General features: G+C 33.8%; 4 protein-coding genes and 1 pseudogene across 4 annotated transcripts; 1 reads left to right on the top strand and 4 right to left on the bottom strand.

Moving 5' to 3' along the window:
* Window positions 1-980: 980 nt before the first annotated feature.
* Window positions 981-3,262, bottom strand: LOC122590680 (annotated as a pseudogene).
* A 4,145-nt stretch (window positions 3,263-7,407) lies between these two features.
* On the bottom strand, window positions 7,408-8,681 carry LOC122594484 (U-box domain-containing protein 13-like). Its single transcript, XM_043766931.1, has one exon. The coding sequence runs from the start codon at window positions 8,663-8,665 to the stop codon at window positions 7,718-7,720; it is 948 nt and encodes a 315-aa protein (XP_043622866.1). The 5' UTR covers window positions 8,666-8,681; the 3' UTR covers window positions 7,408-7,717.
* Window positions 8,682-8,883: 202 nt separating this feature from the next.
* On the bottom strand, window positions 8,884-9,840 carry LOC122590877 (putative receptor-like protein kinase At5g39000). The gene has a single exon (XM_043763058.1). It carries the CDS (start codon window positions 9,838-9,840, stop codon window positions 8,884-8,886), a length of 957 nt encoding a protein of 318 aa, XP_043618993.1.
* Window positions 9,841-9,886: 46 nt separating this feature from the next.
* On the top strand, window positions 9,887-14,451 carry LOC122590878 (protein FAR1-RELATED SEQUENCE 5-like). Its single transcript, XM_043763059.1, has 5 exons — window positions 9,887-9,917; window positions 11,595-12,411; window positions 12,799-13,057; window positions 13,147-13,746; window positions 13,828-14,451. The coding sequence occupies exons 1-5, from the start codon at window positions 9,887-9,889 to the stop codon at window positions 14,449-14,451; spliced, it is 2,331 nt and encodes a 776-aa protein (XP_043618994.1).
* A 1,506-nt stretch (window positions 14,452-15,957) lies between these two features.
* On the bottom strand, window positions 15,958-17,092 carry LOC122590879 (F-box protein At5g03100-like). Its single transcript, XM_043763060.1, has 2 exons — window positions 16,172-17,092; window positions 15,958-16,089 (listed from the first exon to the last, which is right to left on the bottom strand). The coding sequence occupies exons 1-2, from the start codon at window positions 17,090-17,092 to the stop codon at window positions 15,958-15,960; spliced, it is 1,053 nt and encodes a 350-aa protein (XP_043618995.1).
* Between the last annotated feature and the right edge of the window lie 206 nt (window positions 17,093-17,298).

Genomic DNA, 17,298 nt, shown 5'->3' on the forward strand with positions numbered 1-17,298 from the left:
GCCAGTGATATATCTATACTATATTGTAAAGCAAAAAGTCTTGTCTAAATTTTAAGTTTCAACATTTACATTCCCAAAATGCCCCTCTATCAATTCTATATTTACTTAAAATAACTATATTACCCTTTCTCTCTTCTAAAATCTCAACAAATCATTTTTTTTCTCTCTCCTCCATAAATTATTTATTCCTCTAATTCATTCAAAATCTTTTATCTCAAAAACCGTACATCGACAAATTATAAAAATTATATGAGTGTTCTTAAAATTTCATGCTCTTTCATTAGAGATGTCATTCGATATACTTTTGACGAATTTTTAAATTCGATGACGGAATCCGTACGGTTAAGACATTTAGCTATCACACTCTATGACCTATCACCCCCACCATCTCACCGGTGTAACGCGCGGGTACTTACTCTCGTATATATATATATATATATATATATTAACAATTAACAATTATAATACTTTACAAACTATTAATCTGCTATAACAAAATTAAAAGTAACAAAGTCGAACTCTGGTGCATTGCTAAGGCAGAAAGTATATAAAACCAGTAACAAAGTTGAAAACCAGGTCTAGTAGCAATACCAAGGTCCAAGGCAGAGAATTTATACAAAGTCGAAAGCTTTGAGATGCTTGAAAACCCTCAAAGAAATTATCCTAAACATTTAAGACTTCACGATTACTTTCATCACCTGTTTCTTGAGCATCATCCAAAAACAATCACTTTACACAACTTTGCTTTGGCTTAATCTGCTATGTTTTTAGACATTTAACGACCGTTAACTAACTGTACATGTTTTCTGCCTTTAATGCATAGATGGCTAACGGGCCACTAAATGTATAAGATAAGCCCAAAGCCCCCCCCCCCCCCCCCCCCCCCCCCCAAAAAAAAAAAAAAAAAACTCTAAACAAGTGCTAAGTCTTGCGAGTGATTGTTCCTTAAATAGTTTAGGATAATTTTGTTAAAAGTTTAGGAAGCATCTCAAATGCAAAAATCCCAAAGCTGTTCTCAAATCACAAAGATTTGATACATGACATGTTCTCTTTTGACTGCTATCATCATCAAATTCAAACAAATCTTGAGAGAAAAGCACCATAATTTTTATATATGTTAACAATATTGTCAAGATGGTTTCCAACAACCCACCTGCAGCATCCCCAGCCCCCCTTGATACATTTTGGCAATGATTGGGTTGCAGATATCCTCAAGCTCTTTCACCTTCCCATCGAAGTCATCAGCCTCAGCAAGCTGGCTGGTATCCACCCAATAGATGGCTGCATCAATAGCAACCTCAATCTTTTTCTTGTCAGCTGGGCTTAGTTTCTCCCCAATCTTCTCATCCTTGATGGTATTCCTCATGTTGTATGCATAGATCTCTAATGCATTTTTGGACTCCACTTTGTTCTTATGAACTTCATCCTCTGCCTTGTACTTTTCAGCCTCTTGAACAGTTGAACCAACTTCTCTATTTCCTCCTTTGACAATATAGATTCATTTTGATAGCATTTCGGAACACTGTCATCAGAATTAAAAGTGATTGAACAAGTCGTGTGGTTACATAAATCTTTTGTGAATAGATTCCTTGCATATCTTGTGGTTTTGTATTCTGCTGAGACATTTAAAATACCATTGGCACCAATGTCAAAACAGACTGGCTGAATCTTTTGTCAAAACACCTCTTGGCGCAGGCGGGATTCCAGAGAGCTCAAATTTGCCCAACAATTTATTATCTCGGTTTCTTGTACTTTCACCTTCATAAACCTGAATCAAGACTCCTGGCTGATTGTCAGAGTAGGTAGAGAACACTCTCTCTTTCTTTGTCGGGATGATTGTGTTCTTCGGAATGAGAACAGTCATTACACCACCAGCCGTTTCAAGTCCTAGTGATAGTGGGTTAACCTCCAAAAGTAGCAAATCTTGGACCTTTTTGGTAGCCTCCCCACTCAAGATTGCAGCTTGAATTGCAGCACCGTATGCAACAGCCTCATCAGGGTTAATGCTCTTGCTGTCTTGCAGAGCTCTTTTCCATTGAAGAAATCTTGAAGTAGCTGCTGCACTTTGGGAATTCTGGTTGACCCGCCGACTAGAACCACATCATGTACACTGGTCTTGTCCATCTTGGCATCCCTAAGACACTTTTCAACAGGTTCCATACACTTCCTGAACAGATCCATATTCAACTCTTCGAATCTAGCACGGGTAATGGAGGTGTAAAAGTCGACACCTTCATACAATGAATCAATGTCAATGGTGGTTTGAGCAGTGGATGACAAAGTCCTCTTGGCCCTTTCACAAGAAGTCCTCAACCTTCTCAATGCTCTCTGGTTGCCTGTGATATCCTTTTTATGCTTTCTCTTGAACGCTTGTACGTAAGAAATGGTTCACCATTCTGTTATCAAAATCCTCACCACCAAGATGAGTATCACCAGCAGTCGCTTTAACCTCAAAAAAATCTTCAATAGTCAAAAGAGAGACATCAAAAGTACCGCCGCCAAGGTCAAAGATAAGCACATTCTTCTCCCCAACACTGCTAGCCATCTTGTCAAGACCATAAGCAATTGCAGCAGCAGACGGCTCATTAATAATACGCATCACATTAAGACCAGAAATAAGACCGGCATTTATGGTGGCCTGCCTTTGAGAGTCATTGAAGTAAGCAGGAACAGTGACTACAACATTTTTGACAGTCGATCCAAGGAAAGCTTCCGCAATTTCCTTCATTTTGATAAGAACCATGGAGGAAATTTCCTCGACCGCAAACTGCTTCTCCTCACCTTTGTAATTGACAGAAATCATGGGTTTCATAGCAGGACCAGAAGTGACCTTAAAAGGCCACAACTTGATGTCACTTCGTACTGAAGCATCACTATATCTTCGACCAATAAGACGTTTTGAATCTGTTTTATTAAATAAAAAACTCACAAATTTCGCAAATCATTAAAACTTTGAAAGCATGAGGATGGGAAAATCAACATTTTGTAGTCTAATATACATATGGTCATTTTCAAACAATAATAATATATTTATAATTATAAACTTAAAGTTCAAAAACGTATATATATAGTTATATACATAATGAGATATACAATAAAATAAATTTAAAAAAAACCCTTCAAATAACTTACCAAAACAGTGTTAACGGGATTCATGGCGACCTGATTCTTGGCAGCATATCCAATCAACCGTTCTGTATCAGTAAATGCGACATAAGACGGTGTCGTTCTGTTGCCCTGATCATTCGCGATTATCTCCACTTGATCATGCTGCCATACGCTGACATACGATTATGTTGTTCCTAGATCAACTCCGATTGCTGGTCCTTCGCCTTTTCCGTCCGGATTCCTCTTTCCCGCCCTTCTCTTTTATTGATTCTTAGTCAAACACTCAAACTTTTACTTTCAAAATGAGATGTATTTCTTATCCATCCATTGAAGTAAAACCAGGAGTGAGATGTATTTTCTCTCAGTATTTTCTTTCAATCTTTCTTTTATTTCCTCTAGTTTTTTAATTTATTTAATAATTGTAATTATTGAGCCAAAGGATTTGTGGGTAGATAACTATTCTTCGCCATTGAAATAAATTCTTAACTAAAGATTTGTGGAATTAAGTGATTATTAGGGATAAGGATGCAATCGGCAAAATGGATTACGGGTAAGAATTGCCTCTTTGACAACCTATACCTTATTAATTGGCAAGCATTGACACATTCTTTTGGCTTCCTCTATCGGCTAGATTTTGGCAAGAATTGGCACCAAAAGTTAGCACACAAGATTTATTATTATTATTTTTTTGTGTGTGGCACTATTTCACATCTTTTGGCAACTACACCTTTAAATTTGGCTTTCTTTTGGCAAAAGTTAGCAAATTTTTCTATGTCACACGATGTGATTTGGTTGGCCTAATTTCTTACTAAAGTGTCAATTTGTGGCAGTGCATACTTGCCCTTTAGGCATCATATTGTTTCCTTTATATAAATATGTGTAATGATATCAAAATGTAAAGGTATGTGAGAATGTTTATATGGTTGGAGTAATAATAACTATTTTAAAGACTAACACGACAATCACAAAATGCGGTGATGGTCATGGTAGTGGAGACGGCGTCGAGTGATGTAGATAATTGATTTAAAAAGTCAATGAAGATCTATTAAAAGAATAAAGGACTGATTGTGTAATTTAAAAAGACAGTTTCCTTTAAACCCTAATTCATCATCATAATAATATCATCTTATTATTGGAAGCTTTGCATAAGGTACACGTCTCAATTCTATTCTTTGTTAATTAATTTGATTGCATATATGTTTCGATTCTTCCGTTGCGCACACTCGTGATTATATGTTTTATATATGTCATATTATAACAGTAATACCATTTACATGCTAGTATATAATCTGCCTAAGTCTAATTAATATAAAAAAATAGCTAGCAAGTCTTTACACACTTCAAAACTTAAGTAACAGTAAAACAACTACGATGTGATGTTAACACAGTTAGTGACAAGTTATTGATTAAACAACATTTAGATAGAAACAACAAAACAATAGTTACATTACATCAAAGGTTACGGGTCATGATGAAGATCCAATATGGTTCTGGGGACATGATGTCATCTTACGTCCTTTTTTTTTTTCTGTTACATTAGATTCTCACAGGAAGATATTATCTATAGGGAAATTATTCGTAATGCAAATTGTTAAAATTTTTTTTTATCACTAAAGATATATAAATCGAATGAAATGTGGTACGAAGTCAGTGAGACAAAGACAAGTAGCTGTACAGAACAATTAGTTGGGTTGGTTAGGAGTTAAAAGCGTTCATTTCAATTATCATTCAAGGAAAAAAGAAAAGCTCAACATTCGATTTTTGACATTCAGGTCGATGTTTTGTCAGTTCAATGATTCAGTACAGCATAAGTACTGTTTGGATGGTGTTTGGAGACACTTGTGTGCAATGTAAATTTCAATGAAATAGTATTACTGTGTAAACAATCAGAAATGTCACAAAATTCCCCGCAGTTGTTTGTCGGATGACAAGTAATATGAAACACCTCATATACACACGTTACCAGAAACTATCATCGAGGACCTCCCTTTAATTCAGTATTGAAGCATAGCTTTGAGATTCTTGCAAACCTGCATGTAACAAAAGCTATGAGATCGAAAGCTTTGAGTTGCTTGAAAACAGTTAACAATATTATCATAAGCATTCAAAACTTCACCACGGTCACTTTCATCACCGGTTTCTTGAGCTTCAATCATCCAAGAACAATTACTATACAAGAATTTCCTCTTTTTTTTTTTTTTAGAACGGCAAAAATTTTTCCTTTGGTTTAATCTGCTACATTTCTTTACATTTAACGACCCTTGACTAGATGTACACATTTTTCCAACTGAAATGCATAATCAGCTAAAGGGCCATTAAATGTATAATAAACTAGCAGAACAAGCCAAACAAAAAACTCAAAACAAGTGCGAAGATTTGATACATGGCACATTCTCTTTTGACTGTTATCAGTATCACTATCGAATTAAACAAATCTTCAGAAAAAACCATCAAAGATTTTTTAGCATGTTAAAAATAAAGTCTGGATGGTTTAAATGATAATCAAAATGGGAGTTTAGTTTTTGAACTTTGCCACTATTCAACAGAAACTAACATAAACACTCCGTGAGACTGTGAGAGCAATTTTTACCAACCAAAAGTCCAAAACACACTTGCAGTGCGTTTGAAAGATCAACAAAATTTGAAAAGAAGATCCCCTCAAGTTGAAAATAACTCAGAGGGGTAAAGTTAAGAGTCAAAATTTAATTATCATCTTTGAATCATGACCCTTGATTTTAATCCAACGGCCAAAATTCCTCTACCTTCACCCCTCAAGTTGGATAACTCGAGGAAATCTCCATTATTACTGTTAAAAATGAAGAACGTTAGTGTAATACTGTAATGTTACAGGTAAAGTATCAAACTCAACAACAAATCCCATCTTTCACCATCTTTCTCTTATGCTTTTATGTCAAAATTTAGAGTCATATGTATGTCTTTCTCAAACACAACAAAAATAAAACAAAAAAGTTTGAGAAAATGAATTACAACTATAACTGAACAAAGGGATGCAGGTGGTGTTGACCTTCCACCTTTCTCCTTCTACATTAGTGGAGTAAATCTACTTGCATTTCACTCGGTCAATCAGAAAACCAGACGAAACTGGTATCGGATTCTTATTAATTCTCAAAATCAAGCTCAAAAAACTGTCTTACAATTGAAAACAAGCGCAATTTAATCACTAATCTTGACCCTGCATATACAAGGAGAAAGAAACAAATTTCTTCTAAAACAAATAAAAGATGAATAAAAACTGATGGTAAATCAAATAACCAACTCTACCTGGACTATGAGAAATCCCATTGACTTTGGTCTCGTCCTGGATCATTGACTTCTTACTGCAATGGCCCACAGCTAACAAGCAATCCAAAGCCATGCCCCCTCTCCTTGCGCGCGAAACTTGTCCTCATGGCAACTCAATCATTGTATGCATTGTCATTAACCCACTCCAACACTTTAAAGTTTAAACGGCCCAGCAGTTCGAGCTTTCAGTTTACGAGCACGACCCGGGAGAAACACTCCTTACTAAGATGAAGCCACATCACCCTCCTTGAAAACTACGCTTGATAGTCCGATGTTAGCCCTTAGTTGATACACAATGCTAACTTTCTCATGTACCTGCTGATCTATGAGCTTAATTTAAGCAGCCTTATCTTCTTCCTCCATGCTAGACTGATTAGTAGCCTGTAATGGGGCAAGATCAAATTAAGTGAACAGATTCAACCACAAATAATCATAGGCAAATTCAGCTTGAGGTAGAACAAGGTCCCACTGTTTTGGTAGGACCCCACAAAGGCTTCCTAATAGATTTCCTAAGCTGTTGTTGACTTTCTTGAGCTTTGGTCACTTCCGTTTGGCCGTTGCTTTGCAGGTGATGACCACTACTTAAATGTAAGTCTTACAATTTCAGAGAAGTACAATTGAGACATCTTCCCCCTTGAGAAGTGGCATGACCATGTTTTCACAACTACCACCCGTCAATAAGCGGAGTACCAACTTTCCCTTTGGAAAATGTTGTGTGCAGCCAAAGGGTATTAACCATAGTGTTCCCTCGCCATGGATGCCTTCCTCGCGAACCCAGATCCGCTGTTGCAGTCGAGCAATCTCCTCAATATCTCATGAGTCTAGCAGTCAGCAGGTCTATGAGGATGTCAAAAAGCGCCCCACACGATCACCCATCTACAATCTCGCTGATGGAGCTATAATACCAACTAATGCAAATCTGTTTGCAATATAATCACTGATAATCTGCTTGCAATACAATCAGTCAAATCAAGAACACAGGACAAAAGTGGAATGGATTTTTATTAATTTTCAAAATCGAACTCAAAGTACTGTCTTACTATTGAAAACAAACTTAATATATTACTAATCCTAAGCCTACAAATAAGGACTTGGGAAGAAAACATATATCTTCTGAAACATATATAAGATAAATAGATAACGATACACAGAAGCAAATAATAATTAAATAACCAATTCCAGCTAGACTAAAAAAACTCATTGACTTTTGGCTTATCCTAGATCATTGACTTCTTGTAGCACCTGCACATTGCCCACAATGGGCCCATGAGCCCAATCTGAGTCCATTGAACCACAACACCTCAGCTTATCTCTGCATCTTTTCTAGCAACTGCTTGGCTAGTCTCTTTCCTCTATCAGTGCCATGATGTAGCAAATCCGCCAGTACTCCCATAACTCCAATTTCTTGAGCCTCCACCAGATACTTTTGATCAGCAGAACAAAGATTGGCCAAAATAGCAGCTGCGTTCTCTTTATTCCTCGGTGAACCATTACCGATGAGCTCCACCAAAACTAGCACCACCTCAGCTTGATCACCTATAGCCAACTTACCCTCCGGGTGACTTGATAATATAGCTAAAATGGCTAATGCTTCACCCTTCATCACACTCTCTGGTTCTGTGAGCCGCATTAAAGTAGGCACCAAACCTGCCCTCACCGCCCTTCCTTTATTGCCTTGATATATACACAAATTAAATAACGCTGTGACCGCATCCTTCTTCCCTCTTTGAGTACCTTCTTTTAAAAGTAACACAAGAGGTGGGATAGCTTCTAAATTACCAATTGCCACCTTGTATTCGTCAATAACAGAGAGGCTAAAAAGGGTAGCAGCTGCATTTTCTCGTGCTACCATGCTACCTGTTCTCAAAACTTGAACTAAACCTGGGAGAGCCCCGGAAGATACTATACTCCCTTTGTTATCCTCACGTATTGAGAGGTTCAGAAGAGCAGTAACTGCATGTTCTTGTGTGAGGGAATCAGGTGCGGTCAGGAGATGTGTAAGGAGTGGGATGGCTCCAGCCTCAGCTATAGCCACACGGTTATCAGCATTCCGCTTTGCAAGGAGGCGGATTTCACCAGCAGCAGCTCGCTGGTCATCAGGACTCGCGGAATTAAGCTTACGAAGGTTACTTTCTATACATTCTGCAACGTTAAAGGGGGTGGTCCTGTTGCCCTGATCATTAGCATCATGTTGCCAAACACCAACACATGAGTTTGTTGTTCCTAGATTGACTCCGATTGCTGGTCCAGACATTATCTGCTAATTTTGTGTATTTTTAGAAATATTAATAAATTTGACAAATTTATTTATATGGGCAGAAAAATGCTTCTTTTTTCTTTCACAAGAAAACTTTACAGTCCATTCTAGCTAAAATAACACATTCTTTGTTCATATTTATTATGAACAGCTGCTAAAATAACACATTCTTTGCTCATATTTATTATGAACAGCTGCTAAAATAACACAGTTTATTAATCGAAATCCTCTTTGATTAAACTTACTTGTGATTTCCTGGCTTCTTCAAGTTTCTCTACAACCACACTCATTGACGGTCGTTTTTCACGATCATTCTGTAAGCATTGATAAGCAATATCAGCAATTATATTCAGTGAAGTTGAGCCGATCTGATCCTTCAGTTCAATATCAACAATCTCATTTAATCTTCCTGCCTCGTAGTAACGCGGGGCCAAACGGTCTAGAAATCGTCGCTCATTTTGTACATTCATGAAACACAATCTCCCGCACAAGACTTCAAACAATACCACGCCAAATGAATAAACATCCGACTCTTTAGTTAGGATTCCTGTATCCCTATATACTGGATCGCAATAACCATGTGTGCCGCAAGCATTAGTAATGAGATAACTATCATTGTCATTTGAACGGCCAATTTTAGATAGTCCAAGATCCGAAATCATAGCTTTCCAACTTTGATCTAACAAAATATTAGCACTCTTAATATCTCTGTGGATAATTTTATGGAATTTCCCAACATGATTATGGAGATAATCCAATCCCTGGGCTGCATCAATGCATATATTGATTCGTTGGGTCCAAGTGAGTGGAGACGCCGGGGCTTTATCGTCACTACGAAGATACTTATCTAGGCTTCCACGCACCGCATGTTCATAAATCAGGATTTTTTCATTTCCTTCCTCACAAAAACCAAGAAGCGAGATTAGGTTTGGGTGTTTATAGCGAGAAAGCAACTTTATTTCAGTTAAGAACTCCTTGAACCCTTGACCAGAAATGTTACTACTTAGTCGTTTTACAGCGACAATGGTAAGTTTATTCGAAAGCAAAAGTTTACCTTTATAAACAAACCCATATCCACCTTTCCCAATAACTGTTGTGAAATTATTCGTTGCTACTTCTATATCTTCAAAGGGTATACTAAGATGCTGTGACTCCTTAATGGTAATTGCCATTTATATTTTATGACCGAAATAAATTAGAGAAGCTGCAACAAAATTGATGCCTCAAACAGGATATGATGTCTATGAATGTAAGTAAGCAAAGCTAGAAGAAGAGAGAATATGAGCTATATATATAACATATAAACACAAACACATTGTAGTTGAGTCAACTCCAAGAGAGAGATTGAAAATGAGCTGTCTATATATATAAAACATATAAACACAAACACAATGTAGTCAAGTCAACTCTAAAAGAGAAGTTTCTGCCTCCTTTCGGAGAAGGACCCTAAAACCTCCCTTTTAAATTTGTTAATTTAATAAAAGAAATAATATCATCTAGAGTTGTTAAATTAATCATCAACTCGCACCTTAATAAAATAATATTAGCATCAATTCATTGACCACATTATCATATCATAATCGGCTGGAGACTAGTTTCAGATTTAAGGTTACGTCCGGATTATCTTTGTATAAAGAAAGTAAACGTATGAATATACCTTAATTATACCGAAATAAACGTCTGATATAGAAAGTTGTGTGTGAGAACAGAAAAGCATGACCAAGATTTCCTGCACCAGACTAGTTTTTGACCACCGATTTGAACCACTTTTCTTTGGACAAACCTATACATATCATATATATATATATATGAGATGTACTCACGTGAAACTACAAAAATTGGTGAAACCAAATGGCTACATCTCAGCCGTTGGATCAAAATTGATCAACAGCTGTTATTAAAAAAAAAAAATAACACGAAAGGGTAGAAAGGTAATTTGACAAATTATAATTTTCTTTCTTTTTCCCAAAAAACAAATAAAACTCAGTTTCTTCATGAAAAACACTTCCTCCTTTCCAAAATTCTCCGATCAAAATAACAAAAAGTCAATCAATATTTCCTCCGAAAGTTCCGACAACAACACCGGCAACATATTTAGCGAATTCAATGGAATCGATCGATCCTAATATTGTAACTCGATCTCCGGCGAAAGTTCCGTCATCATCTTCATCGAATTCGGTGGATTCAATCAATCCAACTAGATTTCCGGCCAAATCTCTATCAACATCAATATCCAATTCAGTTGATGAAAGAGAAATAATTTCGGAAGTAGAAAATTATGCAGATATTTCAAAGACATTTTTCGATAATTTTAATCTATTTTCTTCTTTATTTTAAATTTTATCATGAATTTTTTTAAATTTATTAGGATTATTTATGAAGATTTTAACTAAAAGTATGTAGTAGAATCAAATATGATTATTCATGTTTCAAAGCACATGTGTTTGAGTAGTTTTAAGTTTAGGATCAAATTTGATTTTGTGCAGTATAACTGTATATGTTTGTGTGATTTCGTGTATTGAATCAAATATGATTTCGTAAATTATCTGTTATATATAAAATTTTTTGTTCAGAATCATATTTGATTAATTATCTGTATGTGTAAAATCATATATGATTTTGTATGTACTTTCTGTAGATTTTTGTTTTGTAACTTTTATTAGTACAATCAAATATGATTTTGTATTGACGTTTTAGTTACGCGTGATGTTATTACTGTAATTATATTTGATTTTACACGTAGATTGTGAAAAACATATACAAAATAAGCTATTGAAAATCAAAAATGATTTTACACAAAATCATATATGATGTTGTTCAAGTTTTACGTTTTAAGGTATAATTTTCTATCTAAGACTATCAGTGTAAAATCAAATATGATTTCGCATTGAATGCATTTATTTCTGACCTGTATATTCTAATACAGTTCCCGTGCTGAAAGAAATACCTAAAACAAATGTTACTCGAACATTCCAAACGCCGGATGGATCGCAGTTTTTTGTCCCAATAGTTGATTACAAAAGACAACCAGTGATAGGAAGAAACTATGGATCACTTGAAAGATGTCGTAAGATGTACCACGAGTATGCTTATTATTCTGGTTTTGAAATCAGAAAAGGGAGCCAGAAAACTAATATGTCGGGAATAGTAAGACAAAAGTACTATCTTTGTCATAGAGCTGGAGAAAGAAAGAAGGTTAACATAGATAGTTTAGAAAGAAATGAAAAACAAGTTAGAAAAAGCAGCATGGAATCCACTGGATGTAGAGCTAGAGTGAGATTTGACTTGGATTACTTGAACGAAACATACATAATAGCTGATTTCCATGCAATTCATAATCATGAATTGGTTCCGCGAGAGTATAGACATCTATGCAAAACAGATAGACAACTAAAATATGCAGAGCAGCTATTTGTCTACAACGCCTCCATCTCAAATGTTGGACCAACAAAAGCTCATCAACTGTACAATAACTTGAAGGGAAGCTCGTTAAATGTAAACGACACAGTCGATGATTTCAGAAACTGGAAGAGGGACCTAAATGTGTACATCAATGAAAGTGACGCTCAAATTTTAGTTAACAAAATGATGGAAATGAGAGAACATATCCCTGGTTTTGCATTTGAGTATAAGGTTGACAACTCTGAATTGCACTCACTCTTTTGGGCCGATAATGTAGCAAGGCGTAACTATGAAGAATTCAGCGACATAATGTCCTTTGATGCAACGTATCGGACAAACAGGTATATTTTTTAGTTTTTAAATAGGTTTATTTGCATAGAACTCGTTTGCGTTGTCTCAAATTTATACCTTAATCATATATAAATTTTTCATAGTGTATGTTTAAAATCACTTTATTGTCTATATGTATAAAATCATATATCATTTTGTATAGTTTTTTACACCATATATGTAAAATCATAAATGATTTTAAATGGTTTTCCCATATGTATGAGTAAAATCATAAAATGTTTGTTCTTAAAATCAAATATGATTTTGCACATACAGTTAGAAAAACAGAATTCTGTATAATCTCTATACATAATCAAATATGATTATGAACATAAAATTAAACAATAACAGATTACAAATTGAAATTGATTGTACATGAATATGGTTTTTGATAACAGGTACAACATGATGTTTGTCCCTTTCACGGGAATAGACAACCATAACAAATGCGTAACCTTTGCTGCTGGGTTGATAAGAGATGAGAAGCAAGAAACATACACATGGCTTCTAAAATGTTTCATGGATAATTTCAAGAAAGAGCCAACAATGGTGGTAACAGATCAAGACAAAGCTATGGAGATTGGAATAAAAAATATATTTAAGACTGCAAAGCATAGGCTGTGCATGTGGCACATAACACAAAAACTGCCAACAAAGGTGACGTCTGTTATCAATCAAAAAGGATTGTATACTGTTTTTCTCAATTATGATTTTTTCAGTGAATAATCAATTTTGATTTTATACAGATAAAAGAGGCAACTCCAAGTATAGAAGATGAAACTGAGAGAGACTTCAAGAGCAGGTTTGACAGTATAGTTTGGAATATTCACATGGAACCAAAAACTTTCGAGGAAAAATGGGAGAAGTTGATGATTGATTTTTCATTACAAAATGACAATTGGTTCAAGTATATGTTTCAAATCAGATCAAAGTGGATACCAGCTTACTTCATTGACACTCCAATGTGTGGCCTGATGAGAACAACATCAAGGTCAGAAAGCGAGAATGCTTTTTTTTCTCATTTCACAAGATCAACGTCAAATCTGGTGAGTTTCATGAGTGGATTTGAATCAGCAATGATGAAACAAAGGTCAAAACAAGAAAAGTTAGATGCTGAAACAATAAAGAAGACTCCAATATTGAACACAAAACTCAAAATAGAAATGCATGCTTCAAAACTGTACACAAAAACAATTTTTGAGATGATACAGAAGGAAATAGAAGCTGGTCTATATGATTGTTTAGTTGCCCAAATGACTGCTGAAGAAGAGTGTCAAATTTATATCATTAATGAGATGTTAAAGAGGAAAGTGAAAGAGACTGGACAAAATGTGATTCAGTATAACGTAAAGCTTTTATTTTATTAAATAAATGTTATGTTTAAATCAAATTTGATTCAACACTGAAATAATTTTATGTCAATGAAGGTATTGCATAACCTTGTGGATGGTTCTGTTGTGTGTACCTGTAGACACTATCTCCGTTTAAGTCTACTTTGCCGACATTGTTTCAGTGTTTTGAAGAACAATAATATAGATGAAATACATGCACAATACATTATGAGGCGGTGGACAAAAGGCATCATACCACCTGATTTGAGATCAAGCAGAAACAGATTTGACAATGGAAATGTTGGTACTCAAAAGATGGTTGCTGAAGCAAGTTCAGTTTTTGAGGACTGCTTGCATCTTGTTGTGAACGATGATGAAAAACTTAAAGAGTTTCTTGAAAGAGTCAAATCGTTGAAGTTAGAAGTTGAGGCTGATATGGCAAACCAACCACCAAAGAAAAAAAATGAAGTGATATCAAGAATGATGGATGTTGAAAAACCAGATTTAAATGAAATAAAAAACCCTCCAGTTGGAGTGTATAAGGGATGTGGAACTGTTAACCGTATAATGGGCGGTAAGGAGAAAGGAATAAAAGAAGGCAATAAAAGAAAGAGAAAGTATACTACATGCGGAGATACGAATCACAACAGCAGGACATGTGGAAAAAAGAAACAAAAATTCAATGAAAAAGTGAATACTGAAGGAGCTTCAAACAATTAGACAAGTAATTTTTTTCTTTATGACAAATATTCTATTCTTGGATTATAGTTTTAGTTGGTTAATCAATTGTCTAGAGATTGTGTAATAAAATTTGGTTCTGAAATATGATCAATTTTGATTTCTTCCTTGATAAATTCAAATATGATTTAGAGAATGTTTCTTCATATGGACTTCTTTTAAATGTTTCTTTTTTTCTAATATTATTCTCAAAATCAAATATGATTTTGAATGCCTTTTTCGTACAGTATGCGTAAAATCAAATATGATTCTATGTTTTTTTCACACAGTATGCTTAAAATCATATATGATTTTCTATACCTTACTCACACAATACGTTTAAAATCAAATATGATTTTGTATACCTTTCTTACATAAGACAAAATAGTAAGATGAGTAACAATCTATCTTTAAATAAAATCTATTTATGATTAATTTTGTTTTCTTCTTTGATAAATTCAAATATGATTTAGAGAATGTTTCTTCATATGGACTTCTTTTAAATGTTTCTTTTTTCCTAATATTATTCTCAAAATCAAATATGATTTTGTATGCGTTTTTCACATAGTATGAGTAAAATCAAATATGATTATGTGTATTTTTCTTACAGTATGCTTAAAATCATATATGATTTTCTATACCTTACTCACACAATACGCTTAAAATCAAATATGATTTTGTATACCTTACTCACACATGCTTCATTGAAAGATTCTACATAAGACAAAATATTAAGATGAGTAACAATCTATCTTTAAATAAAATCCAATTATGATTATTTTTGTTTTCTTTTTTGATAAATTCAAATATAATTTATAAAATGTTTTTTCATATGGACTTCTAAATGTTCCTTTTTTTCTAATATTATTCTCAACATCAAATATGATTTTGTATGCGTTTTTCACACAGTATGAGTAAAATCAAATATGATTTTGTGTATTTTTCACACAGTATGCTTAAAATCATATATGATTTTCTATACCTTACTCACACAATACGCTTAAAATCAAATATGATTTTGTATACCTTTCTTACACATGCTTCAATAGTATGCGTAAAATCAATATGATTTTTATATCTTTTTCACACAGTACGCATAAAATCAAATATGATTTTGTATATGTTTCTACTTATTGACTCCACTTGTATATTTCATTAAATACTTTATTCTAAAAATCAAATATGATTTTGTATAGGTTTCTACCATGGACTCGACTTGTATATTTCATTAAATAATTTATTCTGAAAATCAAATATGATTCTGTGTATATTTTTCACACAGTATGCTTAAAATCATATATGATTTTCTATAACTTACGATTAAAATCAAATATGATTTTGTATACATTTCTAACACAATATGTTTACAATCAAATATGATATTCATTGTTAACAACACATGCTTTATTGAAAGATTCTACATAAGAAAAAATATTAACATGAGCAAAAATTTATCTTTAAATAAAACAACAGTTATAAAAAAATAATCATAAAGGTCTTCCTCCTGATTCAGTGAAAATCTACATGTTCAACTAACTCGTTATCAGATAATTCATTATCAATGTAGTTAGGTGAAGAAACATCTACACCAATCAAATTTGATGGTAAAACAAATCCTTTGACTTCCAAACGAGACAGAGCCTGCAGATTTTGGTCATTTTAAACAAATCAAATTTGATTTCTAAAAATACATATAACAAAGAAAACAGATACAAACACGTACCGCATAACAAGAAACACCTATTCTGACATGTTTCACATGTTGTAGTTTTATTAGAAGCATTTTAAGCAACTCTTCTTCATCATGCTTACGAGCCATCGGAAAAAAACGTGGCAAAACATAACCTAATTCCGCTTCGAGTATACAAGATACATCTTGTAACAATATCTTTGAGATCCACAAACTACCAATTATTTTTAATGATGATATAAAAGGAGCATTGATGGTAAGATAAGATCGATCGTCTTCAACAATATAGCCATCTAAAACCAATTTCTTAACACTAGTGCAGCTAATATCAAGCAATTCACCAATACAAGAACGTAATGTCAAACTGTTTAACAAAGGGCTTCCAAACATAATATTAGCAATCAAATTTTCATCTAGTTCTGAATTTTCAATAGTTAAATGCCTAAGGTTGTTCCATCTTATAGAAACAGTCGGATGAAGAAGACAGAAACCTAATTCAATATTTGTGAAATGTGAATTCAAATAAAATGATTGAACAGCGATCGAGAACTGATCTTCATCTTCCACATATCTCAGATACATTTTGAATTCTTTGACATTTTTACTAACAACAAACTCTATCCAACTATTGATATAAGAGACAAATCGATTATCAAAATTAGCATCTAATTCAAACTTATTTATATTTCCCAACTCATATTGATTTAGGGTTTTATCAATAGCAACATAAAAACTTAAAAACGGTTTATCACAAACTTCAAAAACATCAAAACCATGAATAGGAGAAGTATAAAATGCAAAATCATCAAGAAAAAGACAAGGAACAGATTTCCAAAGGTGTTCCCATCTTTTAGAAAGAGTACCTGTTCGAATTGAGAATTTAGTTTTATCCAAACGAGATAGAATTTGATCAGTAATTAAAGAATCAGGTAAGCAACTTAACCGATCTAACATTTCATAAAAATCAAATTTCTTAAAATAAATTTAGATCTGTCCGTATATGTGTGTGTGTGTGTGTAATTTCCTTTTTTATATTTTCTTTATCTTTTTGGATTCTATCATTTTTGTAGTTTTCCTAAAAAATAAAATATATCAAAAATACTAAAATAATCTTTAATTATAAAAAATATAAGTAATGAAAATAAAAAATGATTTAAACT

The sequence above is a fragment of the Erigeron canadensis genome, chromosome 3 (assembly GCF_010389155.1).
Source record: "Erigeron canadensis isolate Cc75 chromosome 3, C_canadensis_v1, whole genome shotgun sequence".
In the NCBI taxonomy this organism is placed as follows: Eukaryota; Viridiplantae; Streptophyta; class Magnoliopsida; order Asterales; family Asteraceae; genus Erigeron; species Erigeron canadensis.

Coding starts and splice junctions, on each gene's coding strand:
- LOC122594484 (XM_043766931.1), bottom strand. CDS start 8,665: ATGTCTGGACCAGCAATCGGAGTCAATCTAGGAACAACAAACTCATGT.
- LOC122590877 (XM_043763058.1), bottom strand. CDS start 9,840: ATGGCAATTACCATTAAGGAGTCACAGCATCTTAGTATACCCTTTGAA.
- LOC122590878 (XM_043763059.1), top strand. CDS start 9,887: ATGCCTCAAACAGGATATGATGTCTATGAAT. Junction 12,412..12,798: donor GCAACGTATCGGACAAACAG/GTATATTTTTTA, acceptor TTTTGATAACAG/GTACAACATGATGTTTGTCC. Junction 13,747..13,827: donor AAAATGTGATTCAGTATAAC/GTAAAGCTTTTA, acceptor ATGTCAATGAAG/GTATTGCATAACCTTGTGGA.
- LOC122590879 (XM_043763060.1), bottom strand. CDS start 17,092: ATGTTAGATCGGTTAAGTTGCTTACCTGATTCTTTAATTACTGATCAA. Junction 16,090..16,171: donor TAGGTGTTTCTTGTTATGCG/GTACGTGTTTGT, acceptor CAAAATCTGCAG/GCTCTGTCTCGTTTGGAAGT.